General features: G+C 48.8%; 1 protein-coding gene across 2 annotated transcripts in view; it reads right to left on the bottom strand.

Moving 5' to 3' along the window:
* Lztr1 (Leucine zipper like transcription regulator 1) overlaps nt 1-25,119 on the bottom strand; it is a 60,870-nt gene that overhangs the window by 14,079 nt on the left and 21,672 nt on the right. For both annotated transcript variants that reach the window (XM_037236311.1, XM_037236310.1), the window contains exons 12-13: nt 2,745-2,896; nt 1,807-1,985 (exon numbers count right to left, since the gene is read on the bottom strand). In XM_037236311.1, the coding sequence (XP_037092206.1) occupies nt 1,807-1,985; nt 2,745-2,896 (331 nt within the window). The remainder of the gene's footprint in view (nt 1-1,806; nt 1,986-2,744; nt 2,897-25,119) is intronic.

Raw genomic sequence — 25,119 nt, forward strand, 5'->3', positions numbered from 1 at the left:
GCCGGGGAGGGGATTACGCGAGGGTGGCGGGCGACGGTGGACCCTTTGATCTTTGACCTTTGAGCGGTAAAGGACGGGGCGCAGAAAGGGATAACGGAGGGGTGCGTGTTATGAGGCAAACAGCTCTACTTCGCAGAATCGTGCGCGCTCGCTGATAACAAGCACGTGGCACCGACAAGAGACACAACTTCCTGACCAGCCAACTCCACACATTTGATGCGCCAAGGCCTGGTCTCGGGTCCAAGCTGCTTTGGTTTCGCGGACCAGCAGTGCTTTGCAGACATCTACATCATGCGTCTGGAACGTCCCTGGAGCGTTTTGCAATGCTCATTTAAAATCGCAGGTTAGCTGACGAATGTGGACGGTTATTTGTATGAAATGGTTACAGTATGTAGATGCAGAACATCCAGTTAGGCATGTTATTTTTGATGGGTATGACCTAATACTCCAAGCATTTGACCATGCAGTCTGCACGGCGGTGATCTTGTGACAATTGCGGACACATATGAATGCGTATGACATTAAGGAAGACCGATTGTGCTGTGCTTAAGAGCATTAGCCCTCGTCATGCGGCGCCATTCTTAGTACATCCTCGCTCGACGAGGGCGGTCTGATCTCCATCTCCACCCCCACTCCCACCCCCATCCCCTCCTAACAATTGGGATCGATAAAGCTTCGGAGGAAAAACCAGCGTGTTGTTGGTTGCTGAAGCTATCTAAGTTTAATGGGTGTTTCGTTCCTGATCAACAGATGGTGTCAATCACTACGAAATGTCCATGGGAGTGCATCATATATAGTACAGATATCGGCAGCGTAGCATTTAAGGGAGTATTCCACATTTAAAGATATTAAAACAAACATGAGGTATGATCAAACCAGCTCACTTCGAACCACTGATATACTTTCAGTGGAAAAGATTGCTCTAGACAGCACAGTTTCTCCGTCAGGTAAATATGTTCCGCAATACGTCAATGTCTGACTACGTCATCGTACCTCAACCAACATTGATTGAGACTGGAGGGGTTTAGGTCTTAAGAAGGACAGAGCTGAGAACTGCACCGAGGGATCCTGAAGATGCTATTTCAGTTCAAAACCCCCATACAAAAGTGGAACAATTCCAGCAGCTGCGTGTCTGGGAAACCAGAGGCTCGGGGTTTGATTCCCCGCAATGCCCGCCCAGCGTGAGATGAAGGCGACGTCATACAGTCTAAGGAGCTGAGAGCATCGTTAAGTCCAAACGACATGATATATAGTCTACCCACCGGTGGCAGCCATGCCGGATAAGGTGGGGCGATAGGGAAACGAACTTCAACACTTACTTGACCATTCCACAAAAGTGGAGCACTCCCTTTAAAGGGAGTGTTTCACATTGTTATCGAGTGTGCACCGCAATACCTATTTTAAGATTATTCGGTGCAGTTCAGAGCCCCGCCCTTCTCAATACCTGTAACTCTTTAGTTTCTGAACTACACGCCCGCGAAAATGTGTAGGCTATTTCAGGGAGACTATTTCAAGGTAAACTTGGCATTCATGATGCCGTAATAACGTCAGTCAAATTCCGCCCTGCCATAACCCATGCGGCCATGAAGGCCAAACAAGATGTGATGATCGATTCGTTCATGTTTAGCGTTCCTCCATACGCAGACTAAACGAGAGGCGACCACCTCAACCCTGCTGCTCTCTAACGCGGTGGAGAGTAAAAACGACCTCATCTGAGCACCGTCGTTCTCTGCTGTGAGAGAGACCACCAACACCTTCCCTTATCACCACGCTCCTCCGGCGTGCGAGAGGGTGACGCGTTCTTACCTGGACGCTGCCGTCCTCGGGCATGAACGAGCGAAACATGGCCTCGAAGTAGGAGCAGCGCGCCGCCAGGATGGGCTTGTGCGCCGAGATGGCCTGGCCGTCCAACTGCAGCGTGAGGTCGCAGAACTCAGCGCCAGACGTACGCAGGAACGTCTCCATGTCCTGCAGCAGGGTGGCGCCTGCCGGCCATACCACAGCATGGTCGACACTCAAGCGTGCAGGCTGCGTCGGAGCATTGGCCGACTCTAGCATGCGTCAGTGTCATCCCAAACGGCGGGGTTCACGTAGTGTAGTGGTTAAGCCGCACGCCTGGAAAACCAGAGACACGAGGCTCGACTCCCCGCGAATTCCCCCCTTCCCGTAGGATGACAGGCAGGCGACAACACACAGCTTCCGCGGTCGAGTGCGCATGAAGACCCAGTGGCACAAAGAAGTGCTGCTGGGCCCCATGAGACCTGGATTGTGACGGAGCGATTGTATCAGGTATTTTGATGCCTTATGACGGTAATGCGTTCCGCCCCGCGATCCAAGCAGCGGCCGCGGTCGTGCGCCCACCAGGAACAGGCGTCTCACGTGGGCCCCGACGCACGCGGTCAGAAGACCCCGACCCCGACCCCGGGCAGCGCCAGCCGAGCTGGGCCAGACGGGTCGCTCACATGTCAGACAGTATCTGGCAGACGAGCGACACAACACCGGGCGTCGTGTTGCAGGAGCGGGGCCCGCAGCGGCGGCCGCCCTCGTGCGCAGCGCCGTGGTCTGCCCTGACGTACGGGGGCCGAGCTGGGTGGGGCGAACAGCAAGCCATTTCACCCCTCCCTCTCCCCAACACGCTCCCCCGCCCGCTGTCCGCTTATGATGCAGCTATTGGGGACGGCGGTTTCCGGTGACCCCCGCTGCACCAGCCGAGGGGGGGGGGGGGGGAGCACGTCGTGACCCACATTTGCCGGAGGTGTCGAACTGAGGATCGGCCAGGGGCCGGACCACGGGCACCTGGCGCCGGCGCACGATCTCCACCATCAGCGTCTGGGACAGCGTCTCGAAAGCGCCGCTCATCACGATCTCCGTGTAGTTGCTCTCCTTCACGATAAACCTGAGAAGAAGAGCCGGCGGAAAGTTAGCAGCTTGGCATAAACGCTCTCCATTCAGCCTCTCGCTAATATCCGCCGTTTACAGACGGAGACCTATGATGGGCGCAAATAACCGATGCGGTTGACGCGTCCTTGAAACTCTAACTAACTAACGGAGACCTCTGATCGAGCCAAGTCCGATCCAGATCAATTTCTGATATGCTATGCTATCGATTAAGATGGGTAAATTTTCAATAATTTCAGCCGCATTCTATCATCGTTGCGCCTGCACAACAGTGTCAACAACGGGGATAAAAATAAATGTCAGCCATGTAGATTCCAGAAGCGTATATCGAGTTGATTGCACGAGTGGCTTTCGGCTCAGAGCCCAGTGCTTATCAAGGCTCGTTGCTTACACCTCAAGCTCAACATCCAGCAAGAGTGACTCTCCTCTTCTTCGCTCTCGTTCAAATCGTGTCATTTTGAGGCTAAGCATCTCAGAAAATATGTGGCAAGCATTTCAGAGAAGTGTTTCAGAGAATATATGGCAAAATGATCTACAGTTGGCTGTTAATGTCATCACATTCAAGCACGGCACTTCATTTCACGGAAATTTACGGCTACCTGGCTAGTCGTTGTGATCAGCTGATAACTGATGACCAACGCAGAGTTTTTGGTTTTACTTTTATGAAGGCGTGCAAACATCTCAGCACTCACAATGTGCAATGAACGTGATCCCCAAGTACAACAAATGCCACGAATTTAATGACCAAACGAATTGACAAATGCGATGCCGGAGGCGCGTCTGATTATATTCGGAATTTGAACGTAAGAATTCATCCGCAAACATCTGGCTGCTGCCCTAAGGCTACAGCAGCAATCCTCAAAACCATCGTGTGGATCTCGGACACGTGTGCCTAAACTAATTTAACCAGACCGGATTTAACCAGTAGAAACGAGCAGGCGAAAGCCCTAACGGTTATAAGCGCATGTGGGACTTTCGGCAACACATATACTAGTTTCTCGAGTGTTCTGACCGTTTTAGAGCGTATTATGAACCTCTTCAGGGCCCTAACGGGAGGGCGGCATGGCCCCGTGGCCCCCCCCCCCCCCCCGATCCTCCCCTGTATCCGCCAGTGACCACATCTTATTCCGGTATCAACGATAAGGGCGCCTTATGAAGTGTAGGCAGAGGTTTTCAACCATCAATTAGCTTTATTAATTGAAGAAGTGGTATGAGGGTATGGCGATTTTTTAACTTGCCCACGGTGTGTCTTATGTGGTAAGGGAGCAGAAATATGTGGGTTATCCTGTGTGAGAGTTTCAGCTACGAGGCGCAGAAAACAAGGGAGAAATATGCCTTACGGTTTCTTAAAGCTTCTTGTTTTGGCACTGATAATATTACAAGGTTGGGTGCGTGTACCTGGAATGAAAAATAACGTTGGCGGACCCATGTGGGCTTATAGGGGAAACATCTGCCTTGTAGGGTGGGTGCGGGCTTTTAAATTCGGGTGCAGGCATTCCTCCCAAAAAATAGCGGCCTTGGTGCTGATATTCAATGTAATTAACCAGGCTGACTTTCCAAGACGTGAAACACCCAGCCTGTTGGTGCAAAGTCATCAGTTGACGGACCCATGCAATTTTAAAAGACGTGGCCTGTGGACTATTGAGATGCTGCAGGAGGGTGAAATCTTTGATTTATTCTGGTGATACACAAATTTAAATTTTAACCCTTTGCTTCTAATCTGCAGTTGAAAACTGTCATCCTGTCGTTTAAGATATAATTAAATGCAATAGAGATTCCATTGTCCGAGTACCTTGATCGCTGCCCGCTGAGCAATATGATTGGGGTTAGGCAAACAATACTGCGTATTAGGTGAAACAATGAAACTGAATTGCCATGTAAGGCTCACTTTATAAAAAACGGGCCTGAATTTAAGGAAAATGAAAAAATGTATGTCGCAATAATTTAGAACTTGCCGGTAGGTGGTGAGCCAGCGTTAACGCACAGCGGGATTTTGCGGGCTGGTTCACTATAGCTGGCCGGGCGGGCCGGCTGCGGGGTAATGTTAGGGAGAAGGCTGCGTCCCTTACCCTGTTTACATGGGCAGCTGTGATTCGAATTAAGCCGGGACCCGTCCTCGATCCGAACTATCCGGCCCATGTATACACTCACGCGCCGTTCCGCTGATTCGAATCGTGCGCCGGAGGAAATCCCTTCCCGTGAGAGGATCATCCGTTCAGGAAGGGATTTCGTCCGAATTATCGGCCGTCAGCTGTCTAAACAAAAAAAAAGAAAAATGCCTGGCGCACGCAGTTCTGTTCATAGCCATTTCAGCTTTGTGCGGTGTTACCGCTTTTCCACGGGTTTTTAGCTATTGCTCGAGACGGTTCAAGTCCAAGATGGTAAGGGAAAAGAGAAGGAAGGTGAAGTTGACATCATGCTGCTAAAACTACTCTTATTATTGAGGGCCTTGAGTGGCTAGCAGCACAGAAATGCTCACGTAATTTAGCCTTGCTAGGCGCTTGATCTATGCAGACAGCAGGCGTCGACGGTGTTTGGTGCTATCTTTCCGCCTAAAGGTTAGATTAGCTTACATCTGGGGCAGGCTCCATGCGTCCAAAAGCCAGATGGAGGTAATATGGTTATTTTATATAGCTTTGACTTGTTCTCATTTTAATTTTTGGATTGCTCAAAATTCTTGCAGAGAATGCCTCCAAGTTTCGTTCATTAAGTTAATACCTTAAGTCCCCAGGGGTGTTTTTGCAGATGTTCCTTAAATTAGGATGCTGGTTGCTTGTCAGTTTAATTTGTGTGAGAAAGGTAGCTTAAAAATTGCTGCATGATATGACGGATGAACAAGTATAGATCATTGCAGTCAGCTCGGAATGTGAACTTTTTTAATGGTAGGACCGAAATTGCCCAATGATGGGGTCAAAACAGCAAGAAAGCAAATGTGAACACTGGATGAAAATAGTTGTCATCATTACTCTGCTAAATCCAAGTTTGTGTGTTCCATGTGCAGGAAAACAGTGCATAAACTAACACCTAACACGATGGCACATGCTGCATGGAGAACATGTCTGTGTTGCATATCATCACCTGTTTTTGTGCTGGTGATTAAATATGTCACCTTGGTGCTTTTTTGTGATGGGTGTCTTTGCAGGCCACTAGGTAGGTAATTCAACTGTTCAACAATTCTTGCAGGGAGTACCAATAGTTTCTTTCATTAGGTGAATGCATAAATGCCCCAGGATTGATTTTGCAGACATTCCTCCTGTGACTTGAACATTTGGTTGACCACCTATTGGCAGGAGGGATGTGCTGGATATTGGTGACTGGCTCGTCAAGGGAATATGAAGTTACGTCACACTGGTAGACCAACTGGCAAGGAAGCGGGGGCTGGAATATTTGTTTTTGATGCAATTAGGCTGTTTGTTGCTTGTTGGTTTAATCTGTGTGAGATAGGTAACTCAATAATTCCTGCATGATGCAAAGGATCAACAAATATAGGCAATAGATCATTGCAGTCAGTGCAGAATGTGAACTATTTTTAATGATGGGACCAAAATTGCCCAGTGATGGTTCCAAAATGTCAAGAAAGCAAATGTGAGCACTGGATGAAAATAGCTGTCATCAGTACTCTGTCAAATCCAGGTTTGTGCATTTCATGTGGGAGAAAACAGTGCATAAACTAAGTAAACCCAACGTAATGCCACATGATAAGCAGAGAACATCTGTGGTGCACATCATTCCCTGTTTTTGTACTGGTGAGTAAATATGTTACCTTGGTGCTTTTTTGTGACATGTATCTTTGCAAACCATGAGCTGGATAATTGAGCTGTTGTTGTAATTAATCATTTGTTATGAATTTTGAGCCCAGATTGCTTTTGTCATGACAGCTCTGGGGCTGGTTCACATGTTATGATCTTTGGACTGTGCGAACACAGCTGTTTGTGCCACCTAGCCATCAGTCCATATCAGCCAATGCTGTTGACTGCAAGGATATCAAAGCAGTTTTTCAACCCTATTATGTCAAGAAAGCAAATAGCTGCATTCTGACTTGCCAGTCCATGCCAAGTCTAAATGGCAATGCTGCCCTCAGGTACTGATGATGCATTGGATGGGGAAAGACAACATAGTTACACAATTTTTGCCACTAACTATGTAGCATTCATGAGTCATTTCTGTAGCTTAGCTCACTGTTGCAGGCTGCTCATAAATGCATTAGTGTGGGAGTAGGTAATGTGTTTCTTGGGCTGCGCAAAGTAGATGACATGATGCTGGGTGGCATACTGATATCAGTGTGGTAAGTTTGTGAGTGTCATTGGCCAATACAAGAAAATACTGATTTCCTGCTAGCCAAAGTTTCCCGCTAGTAAAAAATTGCATATAACACTGCTTATGTGACATTTGGCAGTGCTGACTGCGCAACTCTTGTGTTTCAAGTGTTATGGCTTGTGCTGTAGCTATAAAGCCTATGAGTCCCGCACATATCATTTTTCCAACGGAGCCCATCTTCCTCCTCGCCCTCAAAGCTGTCTCGCGCCCACCATGGCTCATGACATTCGCCATCCATACGCAGAGTACCGGCTTTTTTCTTCTTGTTTTGTTCAGTTCGCCTCAAAAGCGCAGTTTTCGCCCATAATGCGTTCCTTGATTCGAACTAAGCGGGATCGAACTATCGACCGTTAATCCGACGTAAAGCCGGTTTCGCCCATGTAAACGCCCCTCGCCGAGAGGGTTAACGTCGCATGATCCGTTCCGATCTTAATTCGAATTATCCTCGGCTGCCCATGTAAACCGGGTAATTGAGGGGAGAGGCCCACCCCTCCCCTCTCCATCGACCGACGGCAGGCCGAGAGCTGAGTCAGAGGGCCTGTCGGATCATGTTTGTCGTGAATGAGCAAGTCACAACGTTCTAGCGCCTATCCCTATCTCGGACAGCGACTCTCTTCTGGAAGTGTCGGGAACAGGTACCCGGTTTACATGGGCAGCCGAGGATAATTCGAATTAAGATCGGAACGGATCATGCGACGTTAACCCTCTCGGCGAGGGGCGTTTACATGGGCGAAACCGGCTTTACGTCGGATTAACGGTCGATAGTTCGATCCCGCTTAGTTCGAATCAAGGAACGGATTATGGGCGAAAACTGCGCTTTTGAGGCGAACTGAACAAAACAAGAAGAAAAAAGCAGGTACTCTGCGTATGGATGGCGAATGTCACGAGCCATGGTGGGCGCGAGACAGCTTTGAGGGCGAGGAGGAAGATGGGCTCCGTTGGAAAAATGATATGTGCGGGACTCATAGGCTTTATAGCTACAGCACAAGCCATAACACTTGAAACACAAGAGTTGCGCAGTCAGCACTGCCAAATCTGTCACATAAGCAGTGTTATATGCAATTTTTACTAGCGGGAAACTTTGGCTAGCAGGAAATCAGTATTTTCTTGTATTGGCCAATGACACTCACAAACTTACCACACTCATATCAGTATGCCACCCAGCATCATGTCATCTACTTTGTGCAGCCCAAGAAACACATTACCTACTCCCACACTAATGCATTTATGAGCAGCCTGCAACAGTGAGCTAAGCTACAGAAATGACTCATGAATGCTACATAGTTAGTGGCAAAAATTGTGTAACTATGTTGTCTTTCCCCATCCAATGCATCATCAGTACCTGAGGGCAGCATTGCCATTTAGACTTGGCATGGACTGGCAAGTCAGAATGCAGCTATTTGCTTTCTTGACATAATAGGGTTGAAAAACTGCTTTGATATCCTTGCAGTCAACAGCATTGGCTGATATGGACTGATGGCTAGGTGGCACAAACAGCTGTGTTCGCACAGTCCAAAGATCATAACATGTGAACCAGCCCCAGAGCTGTCATGACAAAAGCAATCTGGGCTCAAAATTCATAACAAATGATTAATTACAACAACAGCTCAATTATCCAGCTCATGGTTTGCAAAGATACATGTCACAAAAAAGCACCAAGGTAACATATTTACTCACCAGTACAAAAACAGGGAATGATGTGCACCACAGATGTTCTCTGCTTATCATGTGGCATTACGTTGGGTTTACTTAGTTTATGCACTGTTTTCTCCCACATGAAATGCACAAACCTGGATTTGACAGAGTACTGATGACAGCTATTTTCATCCAGTGCTCACATTTGCTTTCTTGACATTTTGGAACCATCACTGGGCAATTTTGGTCCCATCATTAAAAATAGTTCACATTCTGCACTGACTGCAATGATCTATTGCCTATATTTGTTGATCCTTTGCATCATGCAGGAATTATTGAGTTACCTATCTCACACAGATTAAACCAACAAGCAACAAACAGCCTAATTGCATCAAAAACAAATATTCCAGCCCCCGCTTCCTTGCCAGTTGGTCTACCAGTGTGACGTAACTTCATATTTCCTTGACAAGCCAGTCACCAATATCCAGCACATCCCTCCTGCCAATAGGTGGTCAACCAAATGTTCAAGTCACAGGAGGAATGTCTGCAAAATCAATCCTGGGGCATTTATGCATTCACCTAATGAAAGAAACTATTGGTACTCCCTGCAAGAATTGTTGAACAGTTGAATTACCTACCTAGTGGCCTGCAAAGACACCCATCACAAAAAAGCACCAAGGTGACATATTTAATCACCAGCACAAAAACAGGTGATGATATGCAACACAGACATGTTCTCCATGCAGCATGTGCCATCGTGTTAGGTGTTAATTTATGCACTGTTTTCCTGCACATGGAACACACAAACTTGGATTTAGCAGAGTAATGATGACAACTATTTTCATCCAGTGTTCCGATTTGCTTTCTTGCTGTTTTGACCCCATCATTGGGCAATTTCGGTCCTACCATTAAAAAAGTTCACATTCCGAGCTGACTGCAATGATCTATACTTGTTCATCCGTCATATCATGCAGCAATTTTTAAGCTACCTTTCTCACACAAATTAAACTGACAAGCAACCAGCATCCTAATTTATGGAACATCTGCAAAAACACCCCTGGGGACTTAAGGTATTAACTTAATGAACAAAACTTGGAGGCATTCTCTGCAAGAATTTTGAACAATCCAAAAATTAAAATGAGAACAAGTCAAAGCTATATAAAATAACCATATTACCTCCATCTGGCTTTTGGACGCATGGAGCCTGCCCCAGATGTAAGCTAATCTAACCTTTAGGCGCAAAGATAGCACCAAACACCGTCGACGCCTGCTGTCTGCATAGATCAAGCGCCTAGCAAGGCTAAATTACGTGAGCATTTCTGTGCTGCTAGCCACTCAAGGCCCTCAATAATAAGAGTAGTTTTAGCAGCATGATGTCAACTTCACCTTCCTTCTCTTTTCCCTTACCATCTTGGACTTGAACCGTCTCGAGCAATAGCTAAAAACCCGTGGAAAAGCGGTAACACCGCACAAAGCTGAAATGGCTATGAACAGAACTGCGTGCGCCAGGCATTTTTCTTTTTTTTTTGTTTAGACAGCTGACGGCCGATAATTCGGACGAAATCCCTTCCTGAACGGATGATCCTCTCACGGGAAGGGATTTCCTCCGGCGCACGATTCGAATCAGCGGAACGGCGCGTGAGTGTATACATGGGCCGGATAGTTCGGATCGAGGACGGGTCCCGGCTTAATTCGAATCACAGCTGCCCATGTAAACAGGGTAACTGTCGCATGATCCGTTCCGATCTTAATTCGAATTATCCTCGGCTGCCCATGTAAACCGGGTAATTGAGGGGAGAGGCCCACCCCTCCCCTCTCCATCGACCGACGGCAGGCCGAGAGCTGAGTCAGAGGGCCTGTCGGATCATGTTTGTCGTGAATGAGCAAGTCACAACGTTCTAGCGCCTATCCCTATCTCGGACAGCGACTCTCTTCTGGAAGTGTCGGGAACAGGTACCCGGTTTACATGGGCAGCCGAGGATAATTCGAATTAAGATCGGAACGGATCATGCGACGTTAACCCTCTCGGCGAGGGGCGTTTACATGGGCGAAACCGGCTTTACGTCGGATTAACGGTCGATAGTTCGATCCCGCTTAGTTCGAATCAAGGAACGCATTATGGGCGAAAACTGCGCTTTTGAGGCGAACTGAACAAAACAAGAAGAAAAAAGCCGGTACTCTGCGTATGGATGGCGAATGTCATGAGCCATGGTGGGCGCGAGACAGCTTTGAGGGCGAGGAGGAAGATGGACTCCGTTGGAAAAATGATCTGTGCGGGACTCATAGGCTTTATAGCTACAGCACAAGCCATAGCACTTGAAACACAAGAGTTGCGCAGTCAGCACTGCCAAATCTGTCACATAAACAGTGTTATATGCAAATTTTTACTAGCGGGAAACTTTGGCTAGCAGGAAATCAGTATTTTCTTGTATTGGCCAACGACACTCACAAACTTACCACACTCATATCAGTATGCCACCCAGCATCATGTCATCTACTTTGCGCAGCCCAAGAAACACATTACCTACTCCCACACTAATGCATTTATGAGCAGCCTGCAACAGTGAGCTAAGCTACAGAAATGGCTCATAAATGCTATATAGTTAGTGGCAAAAATTGTGTAACTATGTTGTCTTTCCCCATCCAATGCATCATCAGTACCTGAGGGCAGCATTGCCATTTAGACTTGGCATGGACTGGCAAGTCAGAATGCAGCTATTTGCTTTCTTGACATAATAGGGTTGAAAAACTGCTTTGATATCCTTGCAGTCAACAGCATTGGCTGATATGGACTGATGGCTAGGTGGCACAAACAGCTGTGTTCGCACAGTCCAAAGATCATAACATGTGAACCAGCCCCAGAGCTGTCATGACAAAAGCAATCTGGGCTCAAAATTCATAACAAATGATTAATTACAACAACAGCTCAATTATCCAGCTCATGGTTTGCAAAGATACATGTCACAAAAAAGCACCAAGGTAACATATTTACTCACCAGTACAAAAACAGGTAATGATGTGCACCACAGATGTTCTCTGCACCTCATGTGGCATTATGTTAGGTTTACTTAGTTTATGCACTGTTTTCTTCCACATGAAATGCACAAACCTGGATTTGACAGAGTACTGATGACAGCTATTTTATCCAGTGCTCACATTTGCTTTCTTGACATTTTGGAACCATCACTGGGCAATTTTGGCCCCATCATTAAAAATAGTTCACATTCTGCACTGACTGCAATGATCTATTGCCTATATTTGTTGATCCTTTGCATCATGCAAGAATTATTGAGTTACCTATCTCACACACACTAAACCGACAAGCAACAAACAGCCTAATCGCATCAAAAACAAATATTCCAGCCCCCGCTTCCTTGCCATTTGGTCTACCAGTGTGATGTAGCTTCATATTTCCTTGACGAGCCAGTCACCAATATCCAGCACATCCCTCCTGCCAATAGGTGGTCAACCAAATGTTCAAGTCACAGGAGGAATGTCTGCAAAATCAATCCTGGGGCATTTATGTATTCACTTAATGCAAGAAACTATTGGTACTCCCTGCAAGAATTGTTGAACAGTTCAAGTACCTACCTCATGGCCTGCAGACACCCATCACAAAAAAGCACCAAGGTGACATATTTAATCATCAGTACAAAAACAGGTGATGATATGCAACACAGACGTGTTCTCCATGCAGCATGTGCCATCACGTTAGGTGTTAGTTTATGCACTGTTTTCCTGCACATGGAACACACAAACTTGGATTTAGCAGAGTAATGATGACAACTATTTTCATCCAGTGTTCACATTTGCTTTCTTGCTGTTCTGACCCCGTCATTGGGCAATTTCGGTCCTACCATTAAAAAAGTTCACATTCCGAGCTGACTGCAATGATCTATATTTGTTCATCCGTCATATCATGCAGCAATTTTTAAGCTACCTTTCTCACACAAATTTAACTGACAAGCAACCAGCATCCTAATTTAAGGAACATCTGCAAAAACACTCCTGGGGCCTTTAGGTATTAACTTAATGAAAGAAACTTGGAGGCATTCTCTGCAAGAGTTTTGAGCAATCCAAAAATTAAAGTGAGAACAAGTCAAAGCTATATAAAATGACCATATTACCTCCATTTGGCTTTTGGAAGCAGGGAGCCTGCCCCAGATGTAAATTAATCTAACCTTTAGGCGGAAAGATAACACCAAGCACCGCCGACGCCTGCTGTCTGCATAGATCACGCGCCTAGCAAGGCTAAATTACGTGAGGATTTCTGTGCTGCTAGCCACTCAAGGCCCTCAATAATAAGGGTAGTTTTAGCAGCATGGTGTCAACTTCACCTTCTTTCTCTTTTCCTTTACCATCTTGGACTTGGACCGTCTCGAGCAATAGCTAAAAACCCGTGGAAAAGCGGCAACACCAAACGAAGCTGAAATGGCCATGAACAGAACTGCGTGCGCCAGGCATTTTTCTTTTTTTTTTGTTTAGACAGCTGACGGCCGATAATTCGGACGAAATCCCTTCCTGAACGGATGATCCTCTCACGGGAAGGGATTTCCTCCGGCGCACGATTCGAATCAGCGGAACGGCGCGTGAGTGTATACATGGGCCGGATAGTTCGGATCGAGGACGGGTCCCGGCTCAATTCGAATCACAGCTGCCCATGTAAACAGGGTAAATGTGCCACACGCGGTGTTGCGCCACCTCGCGAAACCCACGCGGCCGGCCGATTCTCACCGGTGCTGGAGGCGCGTGGTGCCGGACACCCTGCTCAATCGCGTCTCGCCGGCGGCAGGGACGCAGGGGGGGGGGGGGGGGGGGTGAGGACGGCGTGTGTCGGGCTGGTCGCCAGCCCGCAACGGCTCGCTGGACACTCGCGACGTTCAGTGACCAGGGCAAGTCGCCGCAAGTGTCGATCAGTGGTCACAATGAGAGCGACTATTGCCACGCTATTGCGCAACGGTCAGCGCGTCGAAAGATTGCAGCGCATGGTGAGATAGCCGGTTCACGGTACCAGAAGCTTAGCAGTAGCGCCCAGCTCGTGTCATGCATTGATATAGACGTCGATGTTAACAACCATGGCGCACCGTCGCACAAGATTGTCACGAAGGACTCTCAAGTACGCGCCGTTCTGAAAAGGCGACAGTGTCCTCAACAGCCTGGCCTCGCGTCACATCCCGCCCCACCCGTCGTCCCGCGATAAGCAGCTCACTCCGCAGCCATCTCGCATGTCTGCTAACAGCTGTCACCTTGATAACAGCTCTGGGAAAGCATGAAAACATTACAAATTCCCTTTGTCAAATTGTCAAGCAATTCCCCGGGAATTGCTTGACAGCACACATAGCGCGATTCAGCGTCCGTGGATCGCACAATTTCGTTCACGTCGCCATTCAGCTTCCACCTCCGTCAAGCAGCGTCATTGCGTGGTCTGACGGGGCGCTGTCCGTCACGTTGCGCCGGTGCCCCCCCCCCCCCCCCCCTCCCCCTCCCCGGCCGATAGTGCAGGCGGTGGCGTAATAGCCGGTGTTGCATGACGCAGCACAAAACACGTAGAACCGTGCCGGGGCCGTCAGGAACGGCGTGGCAGGGGGAGGGGGGGGGGGGGGGGGGGGACAGAGAGCCAAGGCTGCTTCTTCGGCCTGCCGGCTGGGGGTCGAGAATATCTGTCTCAAATTTTGTTATTTGAGACAAACATATTAAGATATCAAGATTTGGGGGCCAAGAGTGTCTGCACGACTAACTGTCTCAAATCGCACGACGATATAAAACACCGCTTTGCAGACTGATCGCGTTCGTCCTAAGACTCTGACGCTTGCCATGTTCTTGTGAGTAGTAATGAGCCTAGTTATTCGGTCTTTTACGCTGCTTAGTATGTGAAGTGGATCTTGGCTGAAAAATCTGTGAAAGACGCTGATCTGAGGGGCATTGGAAAAGCACTGTGCCACCAGTGATTTGTGACGACAGCACCGATATGGTATATTCGGTAGTATATTTCTGTCACCTGCTAAAAACTATTCTGATTAAAGCTACTATGTCGAAAACATTTTGTTGATCTATTTGCCCAACCCTCATAAAGCGAAACGTCAATGTTTCGACATGAGCTCTACGCAAGCTCAGGCTGCAAGCGTTAGCGAGTACAGGCCAGTATCAAGCTTAGTGTCTCGTCTCACTGGGATCGTCTTTCATTCGCTTCCATTTTCGCATATTTGTCAAAAATAGCTTGAAAAGTGTCAATTTCTGTCCCCGATCGTATCGTGTAAATCTGTGGCTTTTCATCCGTGTTTGGATGTCCGACATGTCTGTATCACAGCCCTGGAAATTGTGTGGTAGGATTATTGGAGTGAAGGGCCGGGCATACGGGTCTTTGTGAAATAAAGTCCCAACTGCGTTGACAAATTCAACATGACGAAGGCGGCGACAACACCCCAAAACCGCACGAGGCCGGAGCAAGCAGGGGCACTGGCAGGGAAGGGTGGATTTAAGCCAGGGCCAAATTCAAACACTGTTCGACGCCGAAGTCGGGGCCAGACGTTAAAAACGACGCAAGGTCGGAGCCAGTCATAGAAATGACACAACCCGAATCCGAACCAGAGAGTCAATGAAGGAAAACGCCGAAGCTGAAGTCGGCTGAAGTCGGCAAATCCGAGGCTGAAGTCGGCTGAAGTCGGCAAATCCGAAGCTGAAGTCGGCTTCGTTCCCATGACTTCCCCTTTGCAGCATAGCCGAACACCTCCCGACACCGTTAGACGCATGTGATCGTAATCTAACGCGCATGCGTAGCGCGGAACATTCGGTCGCTGCCAATAAAGATACACCTGCCTCAATATCATCTGGTTCTCAGGGATATTTGAAAGCATTTTATGGTGGAAGGAAGCCTCTCTCAGCATGACAAAATTCACTATCACTCAAAACGCAAGTGTGACAAATGGTACCGGGTTTGCAATTGGACTTAAACTTGGCATGAAGCCCTTTATGAGCCCCCTTTGGTCGCCTGTGTGGATCAGAGATATTCTGAATCAGGGGGCCTGTCAATGCATCCGAATGCCCCTGTCTAGCACAGGAAGCCTTGCTTTTGGATCGGGGGCATTTCGCTGGATCAAGAGGACATCCGTACTTGTCAGAAGACCATCATTCTGGATATTCGACTGTCGGTATTCTTATACATGGATATTGATGCACGCCACAATTCGATAAGGGAGCACGAGCCTCCAGGACCTCTCCCTTCGAATGTCATACTGCCCAGGAGGCCCATGCTGCCCAAACTGCCCATTCTAGCCCGGAGGCCCACTGGTTAATCCTGCCCTCAGTCAAAATCCGTGGCGCTGCCCCTACGGACTACAGCGGAATTGTTGAGCGAATCTAACGCCTGAACTCGCGGTCTAAGTACGCCTACAAACACATCAATATCATCAACAATGCATACAAAAACATCGCAACGTCCTCAGCGAAACGTCATCGTCTTTATTCCCACAGCTCAGCGAGACCCGAGTCGCCCTGTAAGATACAGCATGCGACGTCGCCGAGGCGGTCCACAGCGGCAGCCAATCGGATGCGGGCAGCGAAACCGGCCTGTTTCCTGATTGGTTGCGTCCTGCGCTGTCTTGCCGGTCCACGCCGCTACCTCGTGGGAACGAGTTGCTTCCCACGCGAGCCAGTATGTGATCAGATGTTGCGGGGTGCGGGTGGTGGCGGTGGCGGGGTTCAGCAGTGGGATGGAGCGGTTGACCATATGTGAGTATATCCGGTTCCCATGGCGAAGGCGGGCACAATCGTTGAACATTCACCGCGCTAGTCCATACGAATTTAAGCGTCTTGATAAAATGAATATGATGGTGTTGTATAGTCGATTGATCGGTATGCTCGCCTACCTGTGGCCATAGTCCTCTGAATCGCGATACATTTCTGCCAGCGTGACACTAATTTTGCGGAGTCCCGGGCTTTTTTTTACTTGGGTACCTGTATTGCCGACGGTGGGGAGAGCTACGCTGGCTGCAGGGTTCCTGTACTGCCGTGATGGAGAAATGCTGTCAGGTATCAGCCGACGTAGTGACGTCACTGAAAATGGGTTTCCATCGATCGGGGTTCTTTTGGGCCAACTGAATGCTACAAGGCATTTGCTAGCGATATGATGTCACTGGTATTCGACTGGATGTGTGACGTCACTGGTTGTGAGGCTTTAGGGATCTTTTGGGTGTAATGAATGCCGTAAAGCATCACCTGACGATATGTCGTCGCTGGCATTCAATGAAACATCAGGCGCAACAGGCCTTATTCCATCTTTACCTTTCGTACCTGTCTGCTGCAAGCATTTGCGTGTCGAATAAAAGCTTGACCGAATCACCTGAATGCGTGACGTCACTAATCATCACTTGATACGAGTGCACTTAGGCCCCACGGCCGCGGTGTATCATGTTCCGTGAAATATCACCAGGTATCGTGACGTCACTGATATTCGACTAAATGTTGGTCGCAACAGGTCATGCTTCATTTTTACCTTCGTACCTGTCTACCGCAAGCACTGGCGTGATGAATAAAAGCTACCAAATCACGTGAGTGTGTGACGTCACTGGTCATGCATTTTTATGGATCTTTGGGGGCCAACTGAGAGCCGTAAAGCATGACCTAATGATGTGACGTCACTGGCATTCGACTGTGTGTGATGTCACTTGTGATCAGATTTTACGGCCTCTTTTGGGCCGACGAAAGGTCATACGACATTAACTGAAGATGTGACGTCACTGGTATCCGAATAAAATTCAGGCGGGACAGGCCATGCTTCATCTTTACCTTTGGTACCTGTCCATTGCAAGCATTTGAATGCTGAAGGAAGGCTCTGCCGAACTACCTGAGTGTGTAACGTCACTAACCATTAATTTATATAGACTGCTTTGAACCTACCGTAAGCCACACCACATCAGCTGACCATATGACGTCACCGGTTTTCGTCTAGATGTCATGCGCAACAGGCCATGCTCTATCTTTGCCTTTCGTACCTGTTCACTGCAAGCATTCGCGCGCTATATCGAGGTGGTGCCGAACCATCTGAGTGCGTGACGTCGCTGGTCATGAGTTCATACAGGCTCACTTGGGCACCCCAATGCAACAAAGCATCATATCCTGTGAAGCATCGCGGGATGATATGACGTCACTGGTATTCGACTCAACATCAAGCGCAACAGGCCATGTTCCATCTTTACCTTTCGTACCTGCCTACTGCAAGCATTCGCGTGTTATATGACGTCAATGGTCGAGAGCTCTTACGGGCTCTTTTCAACCCCCTATATGGTATAATGCTTCAGCTGACGATATGATGTCACTGGTGTTCGACTTAACATCAGGCACAACATGTCATGTTCCATCTTTGCCTTTCGCACCTGTTAAAGTATCGGCGAGCCTAATGATGGCTCTGTCGAATCACCTGAGTGCGTCGTCATGAGTTTTTACAGGCTATTGTTGGCCGAGTGAAAGCCATAAGGCATCATCTAATGATGTGTCGTCACTGGTAATCCACTAAGTGTGTGACGCCATTGGTCATGAGTTTTCCCGGGCCTTTTTCGGCCGACTTAAGGCCATTAGGCATCAGGCAACGATATGGCGTCATTGGTATTCAATTAAGCATCAGGTACAATATGTCAAGTTTCATCTTTACCTTCAGCACCTATCTACTGCAAGTATTCGCGCGCCACATAAAGGCTCTGCCCAATCACCTGAGCGTGTGGCGTGACTGGTTATGAGTTTACGCGGGTTTACTCGGGCTGACTGATGGACATCAAGCATCATCTGGCGATGTGACGTCACTGGTATTCAACTTAAGACCAGGCGCGACAGACCATGTTCGTCTTTATCTTTCGTACCTGTCTATTGTAAGCATTGACATGCGTAAGGAAAGCTCTGTGAAATCTCCTGAGTGTGTAATGTCACTGGTCATGAGTCCTTTATGGGCCGCTTTTTTGTACCTATAGGGTACAAGACATCAGTTGACGATATGACGTCACTGGTGTTTGACTTAATCTCAGGCGCAACAGGCCATGTTCCATCTTTGCCTTTCGCACCTCTATACTGCAAGTATTCGCGCGCTACATAAAGGCTCTGCCGAATCACCTGAGCATGTGGTGTAACTGGTCATGAGTTTACGCGGGCTTACTCGGACTGACGGAAGGACATCAAGCATCATCTGACCATATGACGTCACTGATATTCGGTCTGTGGCCCAGACTTATGACCGCTAGGCGGCGCCCTTTATTATTTAGCCATCAGGGCATTCCGGACCGTAGCTGCTCAGGGGCGCATCCTGTGATGTCGGGCGGAATAGCTTTGCATATACGTCGGTTTGTGGGCTGGGATCACCTTTGTTTTGTGTTTACGTTTGTTCAAAATTTTAGTCGTTGAAACAGCCCGTTGCGTTTGAAGCTGCTACTTAATGGTGCGCACAATAAAATTAGTGTGCTTAACTATGGTGCATCTCCCGCCTCTGCTGCGGAATTTCGTAGCCATAGGTGGCCAAGTGACCTCCTACCAACTGATGATCAGTGACGTCACGTACTCGGTGATTCGGCGGAGCCTTCATATAGCACGCGAATATTTGCAGCAGCCAGGTACGAAAGGCAAATATGGAACATGACCTGTTGCGCCTGATGTTTAGTCGAGCACCAGTAACGTCATGCCGTCAGCCGATGCATTACAACCTATAATGGGTTCAAAAGAGCCCATAAAAACTCGTGACCAGTGACGTCACAAACTCAGGAGATTCGACGGAGCCTTTATTCAGCACGTCAATACCTTTAATAGACAGGTACGAAAGGTAAAGAAAGTACGTGGCATGTTGGACCTGATGTTAAGTCGAATAACAGTGACGACATATCATCCTGTGATGCTTCACGGGAGGTGTTGCTTTGTGGCCTTGGGCGGCCCAAGTGAATCCGTATAAACTCATGACCAGCGACGTCACCCACTCAGATGATTCGTCTGGAGTTTAGTCGATTACCAGTGACGTCATATCGTCAGCTGATGCTTGATGTCCTTCAGTCAGCCCGAGTAAACCTGCACAAACTCATGACCAGTTACACCACACGCTCAGGCGAATCGACAGAGCCTTTTTGTAGCGCACGAATACCTGCAGTAGGCAGATGCGAAAGGTAAAGATGAAACATGGCTTATTGCAATTGATGTTAATTCGAATACAAGTGACGCCATAACGTTATCTGATGCCTAATGGCCTGAACTCGGCCAAAAAAGGCCCGTAAAAGCTCATGACCAGTGACGTCACACACTCAGTGGACTACCAGTGAAGTCATTTCGTTAGCTGATGCCTTATGGCTTTCGCTCAGCCAAAAATAGTCGTAAAAATTCATGACCAGTGACGTCGCACACTCAAGTGACTCGGCAGAGCCATCATTTAACGCACCAATACTTTACAGGTACGAAAGGCAAAGATGGAACATGACCTGTTACGCCTCATGTTAAGTCAAACACCATTGGCATCACGTCGTCAACTGATGCATTTTTCCCTATAGAGGGTTCCAAGGAGCCAGAAAAAACTCATGACCAGTAACGTTACACACCCAGGAGACTCGACAGAGCCTTCATTCAGCACGTCAGTACTTGTAATAGACGGGTACGAAAGGTAAAGATAGAACATGGCCTGTCGCGCCTGATGTTAAGTCGGACATCAGTGACGTCATATCGTCAGCTGATACATTATACCGTTTGGGGGTACAAAAGGTCCCGTAAAAAGCTCTTGACCAGTGACGTTACTTACTCAGGAGACTCGACAGAGCCTTCATTCAGCACGCCAATACTTCCAAGAGACAGGTACGAAAGGTAGAGATGGAACATGGCCTGTCGCGCCTGGAGTATAGTCGAATACCAGTGACGTCATATCGTCAGCTGATGCTTGATGTCCTTCGGTCAGCCAGAGTAAACCCGCGTAAACTCATGACTAGTTACACCACACGCTCAGGTAATTCGGCAGAGCCCCTATGTGTCGCGCGAATACTTGCAGTAGATAGGTGCGAAAGGTACAGACGAAACATGGCTTAGATAGAGCATGGCCTGTTGCGCATGATGTCTAGTCGAGACCTAGTGTCATCATATCGTCAGCTGATGCTTTGTGGCCTATAGTAGGTTCAGAAGAGTATACAAATTAATGGTCAGTGACGTACACACTCAGGTAATTTGGCAGAGCCTTCCACGGCAATGCTTGCAATGGACAGGTACCAAAGATAAAGGTGGAACATGGCCTGTCGCGCCCGAAGTTCATTCGAATACCAGTGACGTCACATCGTCAGTCAGTGCCGTATGACCTTTCGTCGGCCCAAAAGAGGCCGTAAAATCTCATGACCAGCGACACGCACGGTCGAATGCCAGTGACGTCACATCGCTAGCTGATGCTTTATGGCCTTCAGTTGGCCGCAAAAATCCGCCAATACTTGCAGCAGACATGTACGAAAGGTATAAATGGAGCATGACCTGTTGGCTGATGTTCAGCCAAATACCAGTGACGTCATATCGCCAGCTGATGCCTTACGGCATTTCGTCGGTCCTAGAGGACACGTGGAAACCCACGACCATTGACGTCTTACAATCGGTCGTATAGCAGTGACGTCGTTAGCTGACACCTTGTGGTCTTCAGTTGGCCGAAAGGCACCGGTGAAACTCGTGACCAGTGACGTCACACACTCAGGTGGTTCGGCAGCTTTCATCCAGCACGCCAATGCTTGCAGTAGTCAGATACAAAGGTAAAAATAAAGCACGGCCTGTTGCGCTCAGTATTTATTCGAATACCAGTGGCGTCACGCTATCCGGTGATACTTCGTAGACCATGACACACCGTGGTCGTGGGGCCTAAGTGCACCCGTATGAAGTGATGATTAGGGACGTCACACATTGAGGTGATTCGGTCAAACCTTTATGCGGCACGCAAATGCTTGCAGCAGTCAGGTACGAAAAGTAAAGATGGAACGAGGCCGGTCGCCGAGGTCGGTCGAGGCCTGATGTTTAATCGAATAACAGTGACGACACATGGCCAGCTGATGCATTACGGCATTCGGTGGACCCAAAAGAGCCTTGCAAACTCACGACCCGTGACGTCACATACCCAGCCGAATACCAGTGACATGTCACATTCAAAAGCCTTATGGCCTTCAGTCGGCCCGAAAGGACCCCCATCCCGATCGATGCAAAACCATTTTCAGTGACGTCACAATGTCAGCCGATGCCTCACAGCTTTTCCCCCGGACGACAATACTCGAAACCCTGCAGCTAGCGTAGCTCTTCCCTCCGTCGGCCATACAGGTACCAAAGTAAAAAATTACCGAGTCCCGTGAGCGAAGAAGCCTGGGGAGGAGTCCCGGACCGATTGGCGCCCACAGATCAGCCTGGCAACTGCCAGGCTGACCAGCTTGTCTTCGTGATCAGATGAAGGGTGTTCTCGTGGTTATTTAGTAAGTAGCCTGTTAGTCTCTAGGAGTGAGGTCAGGGCTGTTCGTAGGATGCGGTAGCACGGGTAACTGTGACCCACACTGTTGTGTGGCGATAGCTGTGACGGGTGGAGCATTGCGCCATAGTTCTGTAGGATTGTCTCACCTTGGCGACTTCTTCCTTTCTGGTGCGGTATTTCAGCGTTCTAAGAGGCTTCTAAGGCCTTGTTTCGAATTCACTGGCTGTATTTTCGGAGAAATCAGCCTGGACAATTGCTTCGCAATTTCGAGGTGTCGAGGTTGTACCGTTATTCTTTCAGTTTTATCGTCAGATTCCAGTATTAGTGCGCGGCACGGCAATTGCTAATCCATTCCTTTTGCTGTCAAAGCGTTCAAAGGCCATACGCGCGAAACCCACCGGTATTCGTTGTGTGGTGGTGAGAGACCCCGATGCCCTCGTTGCCCTGCTTTTCTGACCGTAGACCACGTAGTTAAACTATGTCCACGTTTCGCCCGGGAGCGTTTGCTTTACTTTCGGCGAAATGCTACCTCCCTTACGCTAAGTGACATTCTTGGTAATCACTCGCAACTTCTTGAAGATGGCCGACTTCATTTCATTCAAAAATGGATTCCGCGCCATATATTCACCTCGTAACTAAATGACAACGTTATGGGCGAAATATGACCTGTGCAGTCGGCGCGCCCTAAAACGCTGATTAGCAACAAGCGTTCAAAGGTGCCGCTTCCAGATGCTCCATCATCGTCGTGTGCCCATTGGCCGCTGCGTGGCCGACGTCAGCTGCGTCGCCGTGCGCCGTTGTTTTGTTTTTAAGGCTTTTTAACTGTGTGCGCGCATGTTGATATCTATGTCCCACAGTTTCATCGATTTCGACTGAAAGTTAAACACTCCCAGAGAACAATGGTTGGCCGTGTTAAGATAAACTGTTGAGCTAAACTGCTGACCCCCGTTTCGAACCCAACACCTCTTAGTTTTTCCTGAAGTGCCACGGTGCCATCATATTTGTTTAGCAACGGTGGACCACAAGGCCGCCCGCTGAGAACCATCCGTTATCGGGCTTTGAACGCGGGCCTGCCACCGTGCCACCGGCTAGCGTGTGCGCCGGCCCGGTGATGGATGATGTGTTAACAGTGAAGAATCGGCAAAACGCGCAATATGACAGCTGCGCAAGGGATGCCCCATAGGCCACGGAGATTTTCGGAGCGTTTGCACGACGTGCCGGAGAGGTATCCTCCGGAAGCCTCACGTGGTGGCGTCGACTTCCCCCCCCCCCCCCCCCCCTTCAGGGTGAGGTATAATGTGACGCGCGGTAGCAAACAGTTGTGGCATTGTGCCTAATGGTACGTTCACCCGGCGCAGCCGTCCGTAAATAACTAATATTTCCAGGTTCGGGTGCGTTGAGACGACGCAATGAATCAAACTTAACCGAACAGGAGTCGCCGTGCGTATACTACGTTTCGAGGGACGAATTTGAAGGTTGTAATTCCGGAATGGGTCTGCACATCGGCATCCTCACAGATGGATGTATTATGCATTGGCTGCTGTCCCAATGTAAACCTCTGCGGCGCCCTGTGAATTAAACGAAAATATTCCGAGGCTGCGGATAAGCGACTCTTCCGTATCACTAGGCGATCTTTCCAGCGCTTCAGATGATGGCTAGATTTCCGTCGCGACGCGGCGATGCGGCAGTTTGCAGATCAATTCGGACTGGAAACATCGTCTTCAACTGAGAGTCGAATCTGCCTTGGCACATCGCTTTACCGACGTGCTTTTTGAACTGCCTGGTGTGTGGTCGAGTTTGCCGCGCTCGCTATCCAACCCTTCTTGTTACTTCTTGCGACGCTCTTCCCCTGAATATGTATTGCAACGATGCGTCAGCCACCGTTTGTTACGAACTTCACTCCTTCCCGTAGAATAGCTACTGATTTAAGTTCGCTGAGTTTCTAGCTTCGGATACTGGTGGTGCGCGCCGGACACACGCTGCATGTGTACCGCCGCTGATGTCTGGAACTCAATTGGGGACCATGCATGTGCAAACATAGACCCCCCGTAGGCTGTAAGGGGCCCGAAGCCCACGGATCTGGCGGCTTTGGGGAGATCGGAGGGTTTCCTGCGAGATCGTGCGATGGACAGATGATGGCCCATGCTGGTGCTCGACGGATTCAATGGGTAGCTCAAGGCTCTTACTGGCTCTGCGGTAACATACTGTTCAAAGCATTGCGTCAAGTCCGATTCTTCCACCCAGTATGTTCTCAGTGTTTGTGCACGTGGGCACAATAGTCATGTTAATGGTGGTAACTAATTGTTTTGTGCTTGAGGGGGATGTGGTGCGCAGTTAATTGTGTGCCATCCTGGGATACGTCCGTCGACTCGACCACGCAGACGACTGTCCTGAGGCGGGGAGCACGCGTGCCGGAAGGCGGCCCTCAAGGGGGCGGACGGGAGGGCCGGCGACTTGACAAGTGTGTGACTTGCCATGGAAATACAAACCGCGCGCAGCACAGTTTGAAGATAAGGTACGATGTGGGTAGTCGTACAGAAATGTCTCGGAAGCGGCCATGCTGTATTTTTGCGTTGGCGCAAATTTTGCGGTCCATGGCCATAGTAACAGATAGGCGCGGAAACGCTCCGTGACGTGACAATGTTTTTCATATTACATTGCCTGGTTAAGCAACTAACAGACTGACAGTCAGGCTAATGCTCTTTAAAAGCGTTCAACTGCGCAAAGTAATTTTGGTCTTGCATGAAGACAAGTGAGGCCAGCAATGCTCGACCTTTCCCAAGCATGACTGAAGATCCTTTTAGTTCCGGAGGGAGGTGGGGTCCGGACCTCCG

The sequence above is a fragment of the Pollicipes pollicipes genome, unplaced genomic scaffold (assembly GCF_011947565.3).
Source record: "Pollicipes pollicipes isolate AB1234 unplaced genomic scaffold, Ppol_2.1 Scaffold_7261;HRSCAF=8764_pilon_pilon_pilon, whole genome shotgun sequence".
Taxonomy (NCBI): domain Eukaryota; kingdom Metazoa; phylum Arthropoda; class Thecostraca; order Pollicipedomorpha; family Pollicipedidae; genus Pollicipes; species Pollicipes pollicipes.